The following is a 13,327-nucleotide window of genomic DNA, read 5'->3' on the forward strand; positions in this document are numbered from 1 at the left end:
CCGAAGCCTGCAGAGACGGCCCACAGTCCGGAGCCTGCAGAGACGGCCCACAGTCCGGAGCCTGCAGAGACGGCCCACAGTCCGGAGCCTGCAGAGACGGCCCACAGTCCGGAGCCTGCAGAGACGGCCCACAGTCCGGAGCCTGCAGAGACGGCCCTCCAGTCCGGAGCGAGCAGAGACGGCACTCCAGTCCGGAGCCTGCAGAGACGGCCCTCCAGTCCGGAGCGAGCAGAGACGGCCCTCCAGTCCGGAGCGAGCAGAGATGGCCCTCCAGTCCGGAGCGAGCAGAGACGGCCCTCCAGTCCGGAGCCAGCAGAGACGGCCCTCCAGTCCGGAGCGAGCAGAGACGGCCCTCCAGTCCAGAGCGAGCAGAGACGGCCCTCCAGTCCGGAGCCAGCAGAGACGGCCCTCCAGTCCGGAGCCAGCAGAGACGGCCCTCCAGTCCGGAGCCAGCAGAGACGGCCCTCCAGTCCGGAGCTCCCAGAGTCGCCCTCAAGTCCGAGGTCTCCAGCGATGCGCATCAGCCCGAGGTCTTCAACGATGCACCTTAGTCCAGAGACTTCCGGAAGGGTAAATAATAATAAGCAGTTAGCGGGGGTGGACAGGTTAGGTTGGGGAGTAAGGCCGGAGCCAGATCCACCTCCGTAGTAGGAGGTTGGGGAGGGGGCGGTGTAGCACAAGAACCGTCGGTGACGGTGGCCACCCTCCCTTCCCTCCCTTTAGTTAGGGGATTATTTTTGTGGTGGGGTTTATTTTGTTTATTTTTTTTGTTGTCTAAGGTGCATCCGGGGTATGCACCTTTGGGGGGGGGGGGGGGGGGGGGGGGTACTGTCACGTCCTGACCAGTAAAGGGGCTGTTTGTTATTGTAGTTTGGTCAGGGCCTGGCAGGGGGTGTTTGCTTAGTGTGGTTCGGGGTTGTTTGGGTTATGTTCTATGTTAGTGTATTTCTATGTTATTTCTAGTTTGTCTATTTTTAGGTGGTGTTTATTGGGTTGACCTTCAATTGGAGGCAGCTGCTCCTCATTGCCTCTGATTGAAGGTCCTATTTATAGGGGTGTTTGTTTGATGGGGGTTTGTGGGTAGTTATTTCCTGGTTTAGTGTTTGTTGCACCTGACGGGACTGTTTGGAGTCGTTTGTTTTTTGTATACGTGTTTATTTTGTTTTTCCTTCTTCAAATAAAAAAGAAGATGAGTATACATTTCCCCGCTGCGTTTTGGTCCACTCCTTACGACAATCATGACACTTTATTATTGTTTCAACTGCTGATTGCTGATTTAAATGATCTATATTTCTTTATTTCAACAATTGCACCATCAACAATTGTTCACCAATTCCTAATACGACCAGGGCAATACTTGCCCTATAAATGAATAAAGTCTCCTACTCTCTCTTTAAGATTAAGATCACTTTATTGGTCAATTACACACTGGGTCCAACCGAAATATGACTTTCACTTTCAACCCAACCACTCTGAAAGACACATATATACACAGGCTTTTGGAGAGGTGCGGGGAGCTATTGTGGGGGGGTTAAGTGTTTTGCTCAAGGGCACAACGGCAGGCAATGGCATCTAGGATTTGATACCAACAATCCTCTGGCTGCCAGCTCACTTCCCAACAGATTTTCTTGTTGGACATTGGATTTCAATTTGCAACCCTCCGGTTGCTGGCTCGCCTCTCTAACCTTTCAGCCCTCTTCAATCAGATCTGAACATTGTAAAATCAGAGTTGCAAAACGTCTTCCCTGTAAATCATTAACTTTTTCTGTAAAGCTTAATATCAGCTGAGTTCTGGAGAGGTTCCCAAAGCTTTCAATTGGTCTCTTGCATTTTACAGTTGCAGAAACATGAGATTCCCTCTTCTGACAATAAGTTACTTTCCCACGCTCATGAAGTTCCAGAGTTCACTGTTGTGGTGAAGTAGCACCCTGTGTTGACTGTGTTTAGAACTGGACAGCTCTCAAGTATGGGGATAAGCAAGGAGTTGCTGGGCAAGAAGACTATTGTCGTAAGTGCATCCAACATCCAGCTTCTTTTGAATGTTTCACTAATGGAAATGGTGTATGATGAGATATGGGTAATACTAAACTTAAAGCCTGCAGGTAATATTCAACATGATGCAGTCATAATGTATTGTAAGACTTTTGTCTCATCATTTAATCGCAATCCTAAGTAAATACCAACCAGTTGAAATGTTGATACATAGACATAACATATTATAATCGTTATTATAAAACCTTACAAAGGCTCATAAATGCTTAATGTAAGTTATAAAACATACCAGCAGGCTTTAAGTAGTTTAAGTGTTACCGAGATAGGAAATACATAAGATGGATTGGATTTATGGGAAAGGGTGTAATTGTACTTTATAATGCATACAAATAAACTACTCTTGGGAGAATACTTATACTACTCATGAAATGCACTACAAAAAAATGCTCATGACAATCAAAAGGATACTCGTAAGGCATATAAGGTCATTGTTTGGGAAAGTTTTTTCAGTGGGACTGGTAGCTTTACCATCACAGTTGTGTGCTTGTTGTGTATTGCCCACTCCACATGCCCAGTGTATTTGTGTCCTTTGCAAATTCTTTACCATATGTTCTCCACAGTGACTCAGCAACCCTACATTTTATTTCGTAACACTTTACAATAAGGTTCCATTTGTAAAGGGGTAATAAATGGGTTAGAACGGTTATTTAATCATTTGTAAATGCCTTATAAACCATTAATAAACAGTTATATCACATTGGCCAAAATAGTGTAATAACTGGTCAGTGTTTGCCAAATAGTAAACTAATATTTACCTCCTGCTATTAACCATTTATAAATGCACTTACAAATGTTTATAAGATTAACCTTTATGTCATCTTGCAACCTCATTTTCAATGGTTGCACAGTTAAACTTTAGTCATTTTCTCACTTTTGGGTGTGATGCATTGTTGCTCTGTCCCAGGAACAGAGGAGGTTGGTTTTTATGATGTGTCTTGACTGACCTTTGAAACCCTGATGCCTTGGTAATTACATCCAGGACATTATTCAATCGTCATTACCCCTTAACAGATGACCAGATAATATCAACACACATCACTTCTCTGTGATAGTCTAAGTATGGTGAACGCTCTGCTGTGAAATGGTAACCGTAATACTTTTAATTGGTGAAACATTGGAGGAGGTATCCTCTCACAATGTTGATTGTTTTGGTCTTCACACCATTTTTTACATTTACATTTTAGTCATTTAGCAGACGCTCTTATCCAGAGCGACTTACAGTAGTGAATGCATACATTTAATACTTTTTTTCCCCCGTACTGGTCCCCCGTGGGAATCGAACCCACAACCCTGGTGTTGCAAACACCATGCTCTACCAACTGAGCCACACGGGATCACACCACCCACCATTCATTGACTGAACATGTTTAACAAAGTGTTGAATCTTCTCTCATGTATGTAGTGATGAGTACCCAATACTGCCTATAAGTATGTCTAACTTCTGACTGAACTCTCAAATCATCTATAAATGATTTACCCACATGTATAACTGCTAAAAGTATACCTTATTTTAAAGGTGTCAGACCTAGAAACGTTTATAACTGAGTTAACAACATTTATAACTGCTAAAAGTATCATGTTTCTTAAACAACAGGCCTGTAAACATTTATAACTGAGTTATCAAAAAATACATTTAAAGGTGCAATATCGCTCCACCATTTCCTGGTTGCTAAAATTCTAACAGTTTGCCTAATTTCAGTTTATGTAACGAAACAAGCAGTCATTGTGTAGAGAATCATTGTACCATCTAAACCGCTGTGAAATATACTTTCCATAACCAAAGATATTGTATTTTCAGCTGTTTGAAGCTGGTGTACAAAACCGAAAGGTTTTGAAATAGCACACATAAAAACAGATCTATCACTTCTTAGACTTGCTTTCAATGAGAATGACAGATCTATACACTTTAAAGAAAATGGGAACATATTGACCATTTATTAATGAGTTAGGCCTACCAGTATTTATAACTTCAAAAAATAAAATACCTTAAAAAAAAGTGGAACACTTCTGGCCATTTATTCATGTTTTTACAAACATTTCTAACAGTATATACAGTCATCTCCTCAAACATGCAATACATAGTAAGAAAAAAAATTGAATTTAATAGAAGGATACATTGGGAAAACAATTTTAATTGCAGTGACTCAAATCTGTAGCCTATCATTGGAATAGTGAGTAGCCTAGCTAATTCAGATTAACAGGGGTGTCTTTTTCTCCCCTTTTTAACATTACCAATCAGAAGAGAAATTGACAGATTAATTATTTAAAATACAACATAGGGTCTAATGGTCCCATTCTGTCTTCATCCGCTTCTTTCTTGTTAAGCATTTTCCCATCCTGAAATCTGAGACTGTAACGGTCGTCGTAGTAAGTGGACCAAAGCGCAGCGGGTTGAGTGCTCATTATATATTTATTTAGAACACTTAAGAAAACAAAACAAGAAAATGTACGAACGAACATGATTACAGGCTAAACACAGCTATGCAATCACAACTTCCCACAAAACCCAAACAAAGCACACCCCTCTATATAGGACCTTCAATCAGAGGCAACGAGGAACAGCTACCTTCAATTGAAGGCCAAATCAATAAACTAAACTTAGAACTAAAAAGACTAGACTAGAACATAGAAATATACTAACATAGTACATAGGCCAAAAACCCCGGAAAACACTAACCAAACACCCCTCTACATAAACACACATCCTGAACCACATAAAACAAATACCCCCCTGCCACGTCCTGACCAAACTACAATAACAAATAACCCCTTTACTGGTCAGAACGTGACAGAGACCTTATGGGAATGTTTGGGAGATAAGAGGAATTTATGACAATTTAGCATAGACAATAGCTACATTACTCTACTATAGCGGTTCCTAAACTAAGGGTCGCAACCCCATGTGGGGTTGCCTGATATGAAAATGGGGTCGCGGGAGAATTTCCAAAATCCTTGTAAAAATATATATTTTAAATTATTAATATTATAAAATCATCTTTGTCTCCCTAAATCACTGTAATATGGTTAACCTTAAAAATCTAAATGTGTAAGGACCGACGCTGGAGACGAGAAGCAAGTACAGGTAGTGAACATTTAATGGAAGACGGACATCAAACAAAAGAAGAACAGCGTCTGGACGGGGGGAACAAAACGACATGACGAAAATAATGCTGACACAGAGCACAAAACTGAGGAACAAACAGATAGAGGGGGCAATCAACAATGTGAAGGAGTCCAGGTGAGTCCAAAGATCGTTGATGTGCGTAATGATGGTGAAAGGTGCGCGTAATGAAGGACAGCCTGGCGCCCTAGAGCGCCAGAGAGCGGAAGTGGGAACAGGCGTGACAGTACCCCCCCTCTAGGGGCGCCCCCCGGCATCCCACCTGGGTGAGCCTGACAGCCGGCCAAGGCATGGGCGCCGGACTGGCAGGCTGAGGCGGTTAAGCCCGACGAGCCAGCTGAGGCGTGGGAGCCCGACGACCCGGCTGAGGCATGGGAGCCTGACGATCCGGTTGAGGCGGAACCCAGCACCCGGACGCAACGTTACCACTAAAAACAAAAAACAAAAACTCCCTGATGCTTCAAATAGTGGTGTCAGCATTCTGTAAGGACCGACGCTGGAGACGAGAAGCAAGTACAGGGAGTGAACATTTAATGGAAGACGGACATCAAACAAAAGAAGAACAGTGTCTGGACGGGGGGTACAAAACGACATGATGAAAATAAGGCTGACACAGGGCACAAAACTGAGGAACAAACAGATAGAGGGGGCAATCAACAATGTGAAGGAGTCCAGGTGAGTCCAATGATCGTTAATGTGCGTAAAGATGGTGACAGGTGTGCATAATGAAGGGCAGCCTGGCGCTCGAGGGGAAGTGGGAGCAGGCATGACAAAATGACAATTAATTAAATGTAATAGTAAAAATTCAACCAGAGAGAGTCCTTAGATCGTGGGAAAAGGCCGCACTTGACCCTTGCACTTGAATCATACCCACAGCGAATGGCTAAGCCCACTACGCTATGAAACCACACACTATTGCAGAGACTTTGAAATTACCGGCTGCAATTGATATGGTGAAAACAATGTGTGGGGAGGCAGAAGCACAGAAACTCCCATCAATACCTTTGCCAGATAACCCTGTGAAACTAAGAATGTATGCTAGAGCTAGCAATTAGGAGGAAACTGACTGAACAACTCAAAAACTCCCCAGCTTATGCTCTCCAAATGGACGTTAGCTGTGAGGGCCGAGATGACCATGCAATGACTTTTGTCAGCTACATGTCAGGGGATGCTACTCACGAAGACATATTGTTCTGTCTCACAATTCCCGAGCATGAAATGGCACAGGGGATGTTCAGTGTGCTGCGTGGCTATATTGAAGAAAAACAGATTCCGTGGGGTTTTAGGGCTTTCCTCTGAGGTCCTGGATGGCAGGAAGCTTGGCCCCAGTGATGTACTGGGCCGTACGCACTACCCCCTGTAGTGCCTTGCAGTCGGAGGCCGAGCAGTTGCCATACCAGGCAGTCATGCAACCAGTCAGGAAGGTCTTGATGGTGCAGCTGCAGAACTTTTTGAGGATCTGAGGACCCATGCCAAATATTTTCAGTCTCCTGAGGGGGAATAGGTGTTGTCGTGCCCTCTTCACGATTTTCTTGATATGTTTGGACCATGATAGTTTGTTGGTGATGTGGACAGCAAGGAACTTGAAGCTCTCAACCTGGTCGACTACAGCCTTGACGATGAGAATGGGGGTGTGCTCGTCCCTCCTTTTCTTGAAGTCCACAATCATCTCCTTTGTCTTGATCATGTTGAGGGAGAGGTTGTTGTCCTGGCACCACACTGCCAGGTCTCTGAGCTCCTCCCTAGAGGCTGTCTCATCGTTGTCGGGGATCAGGCCTACCTCCGTTGTGTCGTCGGCAAACTTAATGATGGTGTTGGAGTTGTGCTTGGATATCATCATCATGATTCCCACCATTTAGCCTTAGCTTGTTATGTTATCCACTGCTAGCTAAAACTAATAATAGCCAGTGTTTAACATGTAACTCTGTGTTGTTGTATGTGTCGAACTGCTTTGCTTTATCTTGGCCAGGTCGCAGTTGCAAATGAGAACTTGTTCTCAACTAGCCTACCTGGTTAAATAAAGGGGAAATAAAAATAAAAAATAAAACTTTCTAACACCAGTAGCTAGCTACCACAGATGAAAGGGGTTAGCTAGTTATCACTAGCTAGTTAGCTAGCTAGCTAGTAAGTTCGTCTTAAAATTGGAAGCACTCATGTTAGTGTGTAGAAACATAATGCTAGCTAGCTAACTTACCAGCTAACAGCTAGTTAGGTAACTACTATAGCTAGCTAGCATGCTAATCCACAAACGCTAGCTAAACAAAAGCTAGCTAAACTTAGCTAACTGAGCAGCGTGCTAAATCATCCAGCAGCATTTCTGTATTCAAAAGTGAAACAAATTGCATAGAGAATTTACCCTCTCTCCATATCATCATTTTGATCCTGTGAACAATGATTATTTCATGCAATCTCTTCTTTCTGGACTTTGCACACTTCTCATAGCCACATCCATCATGATTCTTCATTACGCACTGTCACATAATGTCAGTGTCAACACAACATTCTGGACACGTTCCAGGTCATCTTTATTTCAAACACGTTTCACAGATGGGCAGATCTCACAAAGTAGGGGACATTTTTCAGAAACCAGCGAACCACACCAGTAATATGGCTTGAGATCTTCAGATGAGGTCTCTTCAGATGAGGCCTTTAATATGTGTACCAATGCATCATCAGGGTTTCAAACGTGGGGGAAAGACACATCATGGGAGTTGACCATTGGTCTGAAAACCATCCTCTTCTGTTTCTGGGACAGAGCAACAATGCATCACACCCAAAAGTGAGAAAATGACTATAGTTTAACTGTGCAACCATTGAAAATAAGGTTGCATGATGATACATAAGGGTTCAATATTATACGCATTTGGAAGTGCATTTACAAATGGTTGATAACTGGAGGTAAATAGTGGCTCACTATTTGGCAAGCACTATTTTGACCCATTTGTTACAACTCATTTATTAATGGTTAATAATGCATTTAAAAATGATTAAATAAGCGTTAATATCGTAATTACAAACCGTTTATAAGCCCTTTACAAATGGAACCTTATTGTAAAGTGTTACCGTCTTGGTATACCACAGTAAATGGGATGCCCTTTTTTCAAAAACATTTTGTAATAGAACTAGTGTCTTTGTGGTTGATACTTGTACTGATACTGATACTGTGTGTGTGTGTGTGTGTTTGTGTGTGTGCGCGTACACGTATGTATGTGTTTGTGTGTGTCTGTATGTGTAGATAGGTGCTTTGGCGATCTCTATGGTCACCATAATCCTAGGGCTCGGACTGGGGCTTGGTTTACAACTAGAGGACTGTCGAAACAAAGGTACACTATTTGTTATTGGAGCAGATTCTGTAAAAAAATCACTTACACAACCACAATATGTATAATTACAATAATATGTGATATTTGATATCACCACTTCAACAATAAAATAAACACTTCCTTGGTGTGCCAAATCAAATTGGCTCGTGGGCCGGATTTGGCCCGCGAGCCATCAGTTGGTGCCCCCTGTTCTACTGTATAAGCTGCACCTGTGAAATCCACTGGAAGTGCTCAGTGTACCTTCATGTGTTCCAGTGGTTCCCAATACCTCCTGCAAGAACAGATGCTTTGAGCCCTTCGACGATGAGACACCAGGCTGTCGCTGTGATACTCAGTGTGTCACCAACAATAACTGTTGCTATGACTTTCAGGACATCTGTTTCCAACCAAGTGAGCCATGTTTACTGTAAATTACATCAGTGGTTCCCAATCTCTGGGGCGCGCCACAGCACTCTGTAGGGTAGCACCATGGTTTAGCCGGAGGACAGATAGTTTCCGTCCTCTTCTGAATATATTGACTTCAATACAAATCCTAGGAGGCTTATGGTTCTCACACCCTTCCATAGACTTACACAGTAATTATGACAACTTCCGGAGGACATCCTCCAACCTATCAGAGCTCTAGTAGCATGAACTGACATGTTGTCCACCCAATCAAAGGATTAGAGAATTAATCTAGTACTGAAAGCATAAACTGTTCAACTATTTGTTTTTGCAGCTAGCTAGCACTGCAGTGCATAAAATGTGGTGAGTAGTTGACTCAAAGAGAGACAAAAACAATAGTTGAACAGTTTTGAACAAATTCATTTCTTTATAAATGAAGGAGAAGCAAGAAAGAGATAGAGATTTCATGTTTTTTGCAAATGCAGCTAGCTAGTTTAGCCTACTCAAACACCCGGCTCAAATAGAGGGATTCTATGTTATCTAGCTGGCTATGACTATCCAACACAACACTGGAACTCTTCCAAGTCAAGGTAAGCTTTTGGTTTAACAAATGTATTGCCACCGGGGCCCGCCGGTGTAACTGCTAAACTGCTTACTGACTATACACTGTAACGTTACTGTATGATTGTAGCGGTTTACTAACGTGTTAGTTATTTTAGCTATGTTGACTATGATGTTACTTTAGCTAATATGGTGACAACGATGTAGGCTGTGTGTAGTGGTTATGATATGGTTTGGCTTGGAAAGGTTTTTTCACCTGGTCACATACAGCTGATGTGTTGTGCATTGAAGTGCACAAAGAGAAAAGGTGAGAGGATGAGAGTGAATAGATGCGAGAAGGAGTACAACGTAGCTGCTATGAAAGTGAACTGTGTTTACACGGGGTGTATTCATTCCGCCAATTCTGTTGAAAAACATCTCTTAAACGGAAGCAAACAGAACGAAACAGGAATGAACATACCTGAACTCTCGTTTGCAACTGTTGGACTAATGATTACACCCTCTTTACCAGCTAGATGTAGGCAAGCGTGTGCAAGGCCTCACATGTTTCTCTTGACCTGTGTGCACCTAGGTTGTAAGCTTTCATTCATAGGATAGGTTTTAGCAACCTCATGATATTATAGGGAAAATTAGAGTATTATGTAGTAGCCTAAACCTATCGATGTTACATTGAACTGGGTGAATGGAATATGAATGACAGTCATCTAATATGCTGTAATATAAATAACATTTTACATTTTAGTCATGGGTCTTGTCATGTTGGGTCTTGTCATGTTGTATAATTTTTTATGATAGCATATCATGACCGATAGGGTTCAAGTCTACCACTTTATTCAACTAAGAAAACACTGAACTTTGATGACAGAATTGTTACCTTCTTCACATATCAGCTTATTATGGTTTAGCTAGCTTCACCACTTCTAATGGCTTTATCCAACAGCTCAACAATGGGAGTGCACCAAACTGCGCTGTGGAGAAACGAGGTTGGTGGAGAGCAGGTGCCACTGCTCTGACGACTGCCTGGGTGCTGGTGACTGTTGTACCAACTTCAAACATGTCTGTCAAGGTGAGAAGAACGTTATGAAATGTACACGTCAATGTACACATTACCATGTATCCATGTGTGTGCATCCAATGGACTCAATAGCTCAAATGTTTGCATTGAGACAGATTTGGAGGAACACCTGAAATTATTTTTTTTCTTCCATTTTCTCACTTGTACTTGTTTTCCCATGAATGAAGGAGAGACAGAATGGGTGGCAGATGACTGTGTGGATTTGGCGAGCCCTAAATGTCCAGCGAAGTACGTTTTAGTGCAAAAAGGAATGCACAAAATTGAAAAAAACAAGAATGCCAAGATGATTAGAAAAGGCTTCAATATCTACCTGAATTACTAAACTAAATGTAAAATGTAAAATTCTACATATTTTCTAAATGTTTCTAAAATCTATATTTTTACCCTTAGCTTTAAACTGCAGCCGCTGCTCCTCATCTCACTGGACGGCTTGAGAGCAGAGTATCAACAAACATGGAGTTCCCTCATCCCCGTCCTAGACAAACTGAGTGAGTCCCATCATCCCTTTGTCAGATGGGATCAGTTTGTGCCATCGTCCCTATTCAACTGCCGTAACCATACCAATGGGCTTGCACATAAGGGCTAATCATTTTCAATATCCTTATCCCTCTAACAGGAACCTGTGGCACCTCTGCACCTTACATGCAGCCTGTGTTCCCCAGCATTACCTTCCCTAATCACTACACCATTGCCACGGTTAGCCTCATACTGTATATATCCTCACACACAACCCCATTGTTATGCACTATGCCAGGTATGACTTTTTAAAAACCCACAGAATTGTATATTAGCCAAAAAGGGGATATCAAATATACAGTTGAAGTCGGAAGTTTACATACACTTAGGTTGGCGTCATTAAAACTAGTTTTTCAACCACTCCACACATTTCTTGTTAACAAACTATAGTTTTGGCAAGTCGGTTAGGACATCTCGGTTAGGACACAAGTAATTTTTCCAACAATTGTTTACAGACAGATTATTTCACTTATAATTCACTGTATCACAATTCCAGTGGGTCAGAAGTTTACAAACACTAAGTTGACTGTGCCTTTAAACAGCTTGGAAAATTCCAGAAAATTATGTCATGGCTTTAGAAGCTTCTGATAGGCTAATTAACATAATTTGAGTCAATTGGAGGTGTACTTGTGGATGTATTTCAAGGCCTACCTTCAAACACAGTGCCTCTTTGCTTGACATCATGGGAAAATCAAAAGAAATCAGCCAAGACCTCAGGAAAAGAATTGTAGACCTCCACAAGTCTGGTTCATCCTTGGGAGCAATTTCCAAACGCCTGAAGGTACCACGTTCATCTGTACAAACAATAGTACGCAAGTATAAACACCATGGGACCACGCAGCCGTCATACCGCTCAGGAAGGAGACGCGTTCTGTCTCCTAGAGATGAACGTAATTTGGTGCGAAATGTGCAAATCAATCCCAGAACAACGGCAAAGGACCTTGTGAAGATGCTGGAGGAAACAGGTACAAAAGTATCTATAAGCACAGTAAAACGAGTCCTTTAACGACACAACCTGAAAGGCCGCTCAGCAAGGAAGAAGCCACTGCTCCAAAACCACCATAAAAAAAGCCAGACTACGGTTTGCAACTGCACATGGAGACAAAGATTGGTCTTTTTGGAGAAATATCCTCTGGTCTGATGAAACAAAAATAGAACTGTTTGGCCATAATGAGCATCGTTATGTTTGGAGGAAAAAGGGGGAGGCTTGCAAGCCGAAGAACCCCATCCCAACCGTGAAGGACGGGGGTGGCAGCATCATGTTGTGGGGGTGCTTTGCTGCAGGAGGGACTGGTGCACTTCACAAAATAGATGGCATCATGAGGTAGGAAAATGATGTGGCTATATTGAAGCAACATCTCAAGACATCAGTCAGGAAGTTAAAGCTTGGTCGCAAATGGGTCTTCTAAATGGACAATGACCCCAAGCATACTTCCAAAGTAGTGGCAAAATGGCTTAAGGACAAGAAAGTCAAGGTATTGGAGTGGCCATCACAAAGCCCTGACCTCAATGCTATAGAAAATTTGTGGGCAGAACTGAAAAAGCGTGTGCGAGCAAGAAGGCCTACAAACCTGACTCAGTTACACCAGCTCTGTCATGAGGAATGGGCCAAAATTCACCCAACTTATTGTGGAAAGCTTGTGGAAGACTACCCGAAACGTTTGACCTAAGTTAAATAATTTAAAGCCAATGCTACCAAATACTAATTGAGTGTATGTAAACTTTTGACCCACTGGGAATGTGATGAAAGAAATTAAAGCTGAAATAAATAATTCTCTCTACTATTATTCTGACATTTCACATTCTTTAAATGAAGTGGTGATCCTAACTGACCTGACAGGGAATTTTTTACAAGGATTAAATGTCAGGAATTGTGAAAAACTGATCTGTGTGTATTTGGCTAAGGTGTATGTAAACTTCCGACTTCAACCGTATAATAAATAAAAATATACATCAGTTTGTGTCATTACCAAAACTGTGTCATTCATTTTGTATTCTTCTTCACAAAATGTCCACTGTGTCATCTTTAGGGCATGTACTCCGAGTCCCACGGGCTGGTTGACAACAAGATGTATGACCCTGTGTTCGACGCTTCCTTCAGTCTTTCAAACGACGAGAAGTCCAACCCCAGATGGTACCTTGGTCAGCCTGTGAGCCCACCCCGCTGCTTTCTGCTTTGCCATTCACATTGAGAACTTTAGAGAGTTAGATAAGCAAGATAAGAATACTTTTATTTATTTTCCCACAGTCAGATACTGGGCCCACTGCCATCTTTTGATCATAGCGTTGAAAGTC

The 13,327-nt window shown here is 42.3% G+C and overlaps 1 protein-coding gene across 1 annotated transcript in view; it reads left to right on the forward strand.

Moving 5' to 3' along the window:
- The first annotated feature begins 1,812 nt into the window (after positions 1-1,812).
- The window catches only part of LOC115173584 (venom phosphodiesterase 1), a 35,160-nt gene continuing 23,645 nt past the window's right edge, over positions 1,813-13,327 (forward strand). The window contains exons 1-8 of the mRNA XM_029731817.1: positions 1,813-2,008; positions 8,409-8,496; positions 8,752-8,886; positions 10,382-10,507; positions 10,684-10,744; positions 10,907-11,004; positions 11,133-11,212; positions 13,063-13,182. Coding sequence (XP_029587677.1) covers positions 1,967-2,008; positions 8,409-8,496; positions 8,752-8,886; positions 10,382-10,507; positions 10,684-10,744; positions 10,907-11,004; positions 11,133-11,212; positions 13,063-13,182 — 750 coding nt within the window. The 5' untranslated portion in view covers positions 1,813-1,966. The remainder of the gene's footprint in view (positions 2,009-8,408; positions 8,497-8,751; positions 8,887-10,381; positions 10,508-10,683; positions 10,745-10,906; positions 11,005-11,132; positions 11,213-13,062; positions 13,183-13,327) is intronic.

Source organism: Salmo trutta, chromosome 34, assembly GCF_901001165.1.
Source record: "Salmo trutta chromosome 34, fSalTru1.1, whole genome shotgun sequence".
Taxonomy (NCBI): domain Eukaryota; kingdom Metazoa; phylum Chordata; class Actinopteri; order Salmoniformes; family Salmonidae; genus Salmo; species Salmo trutta.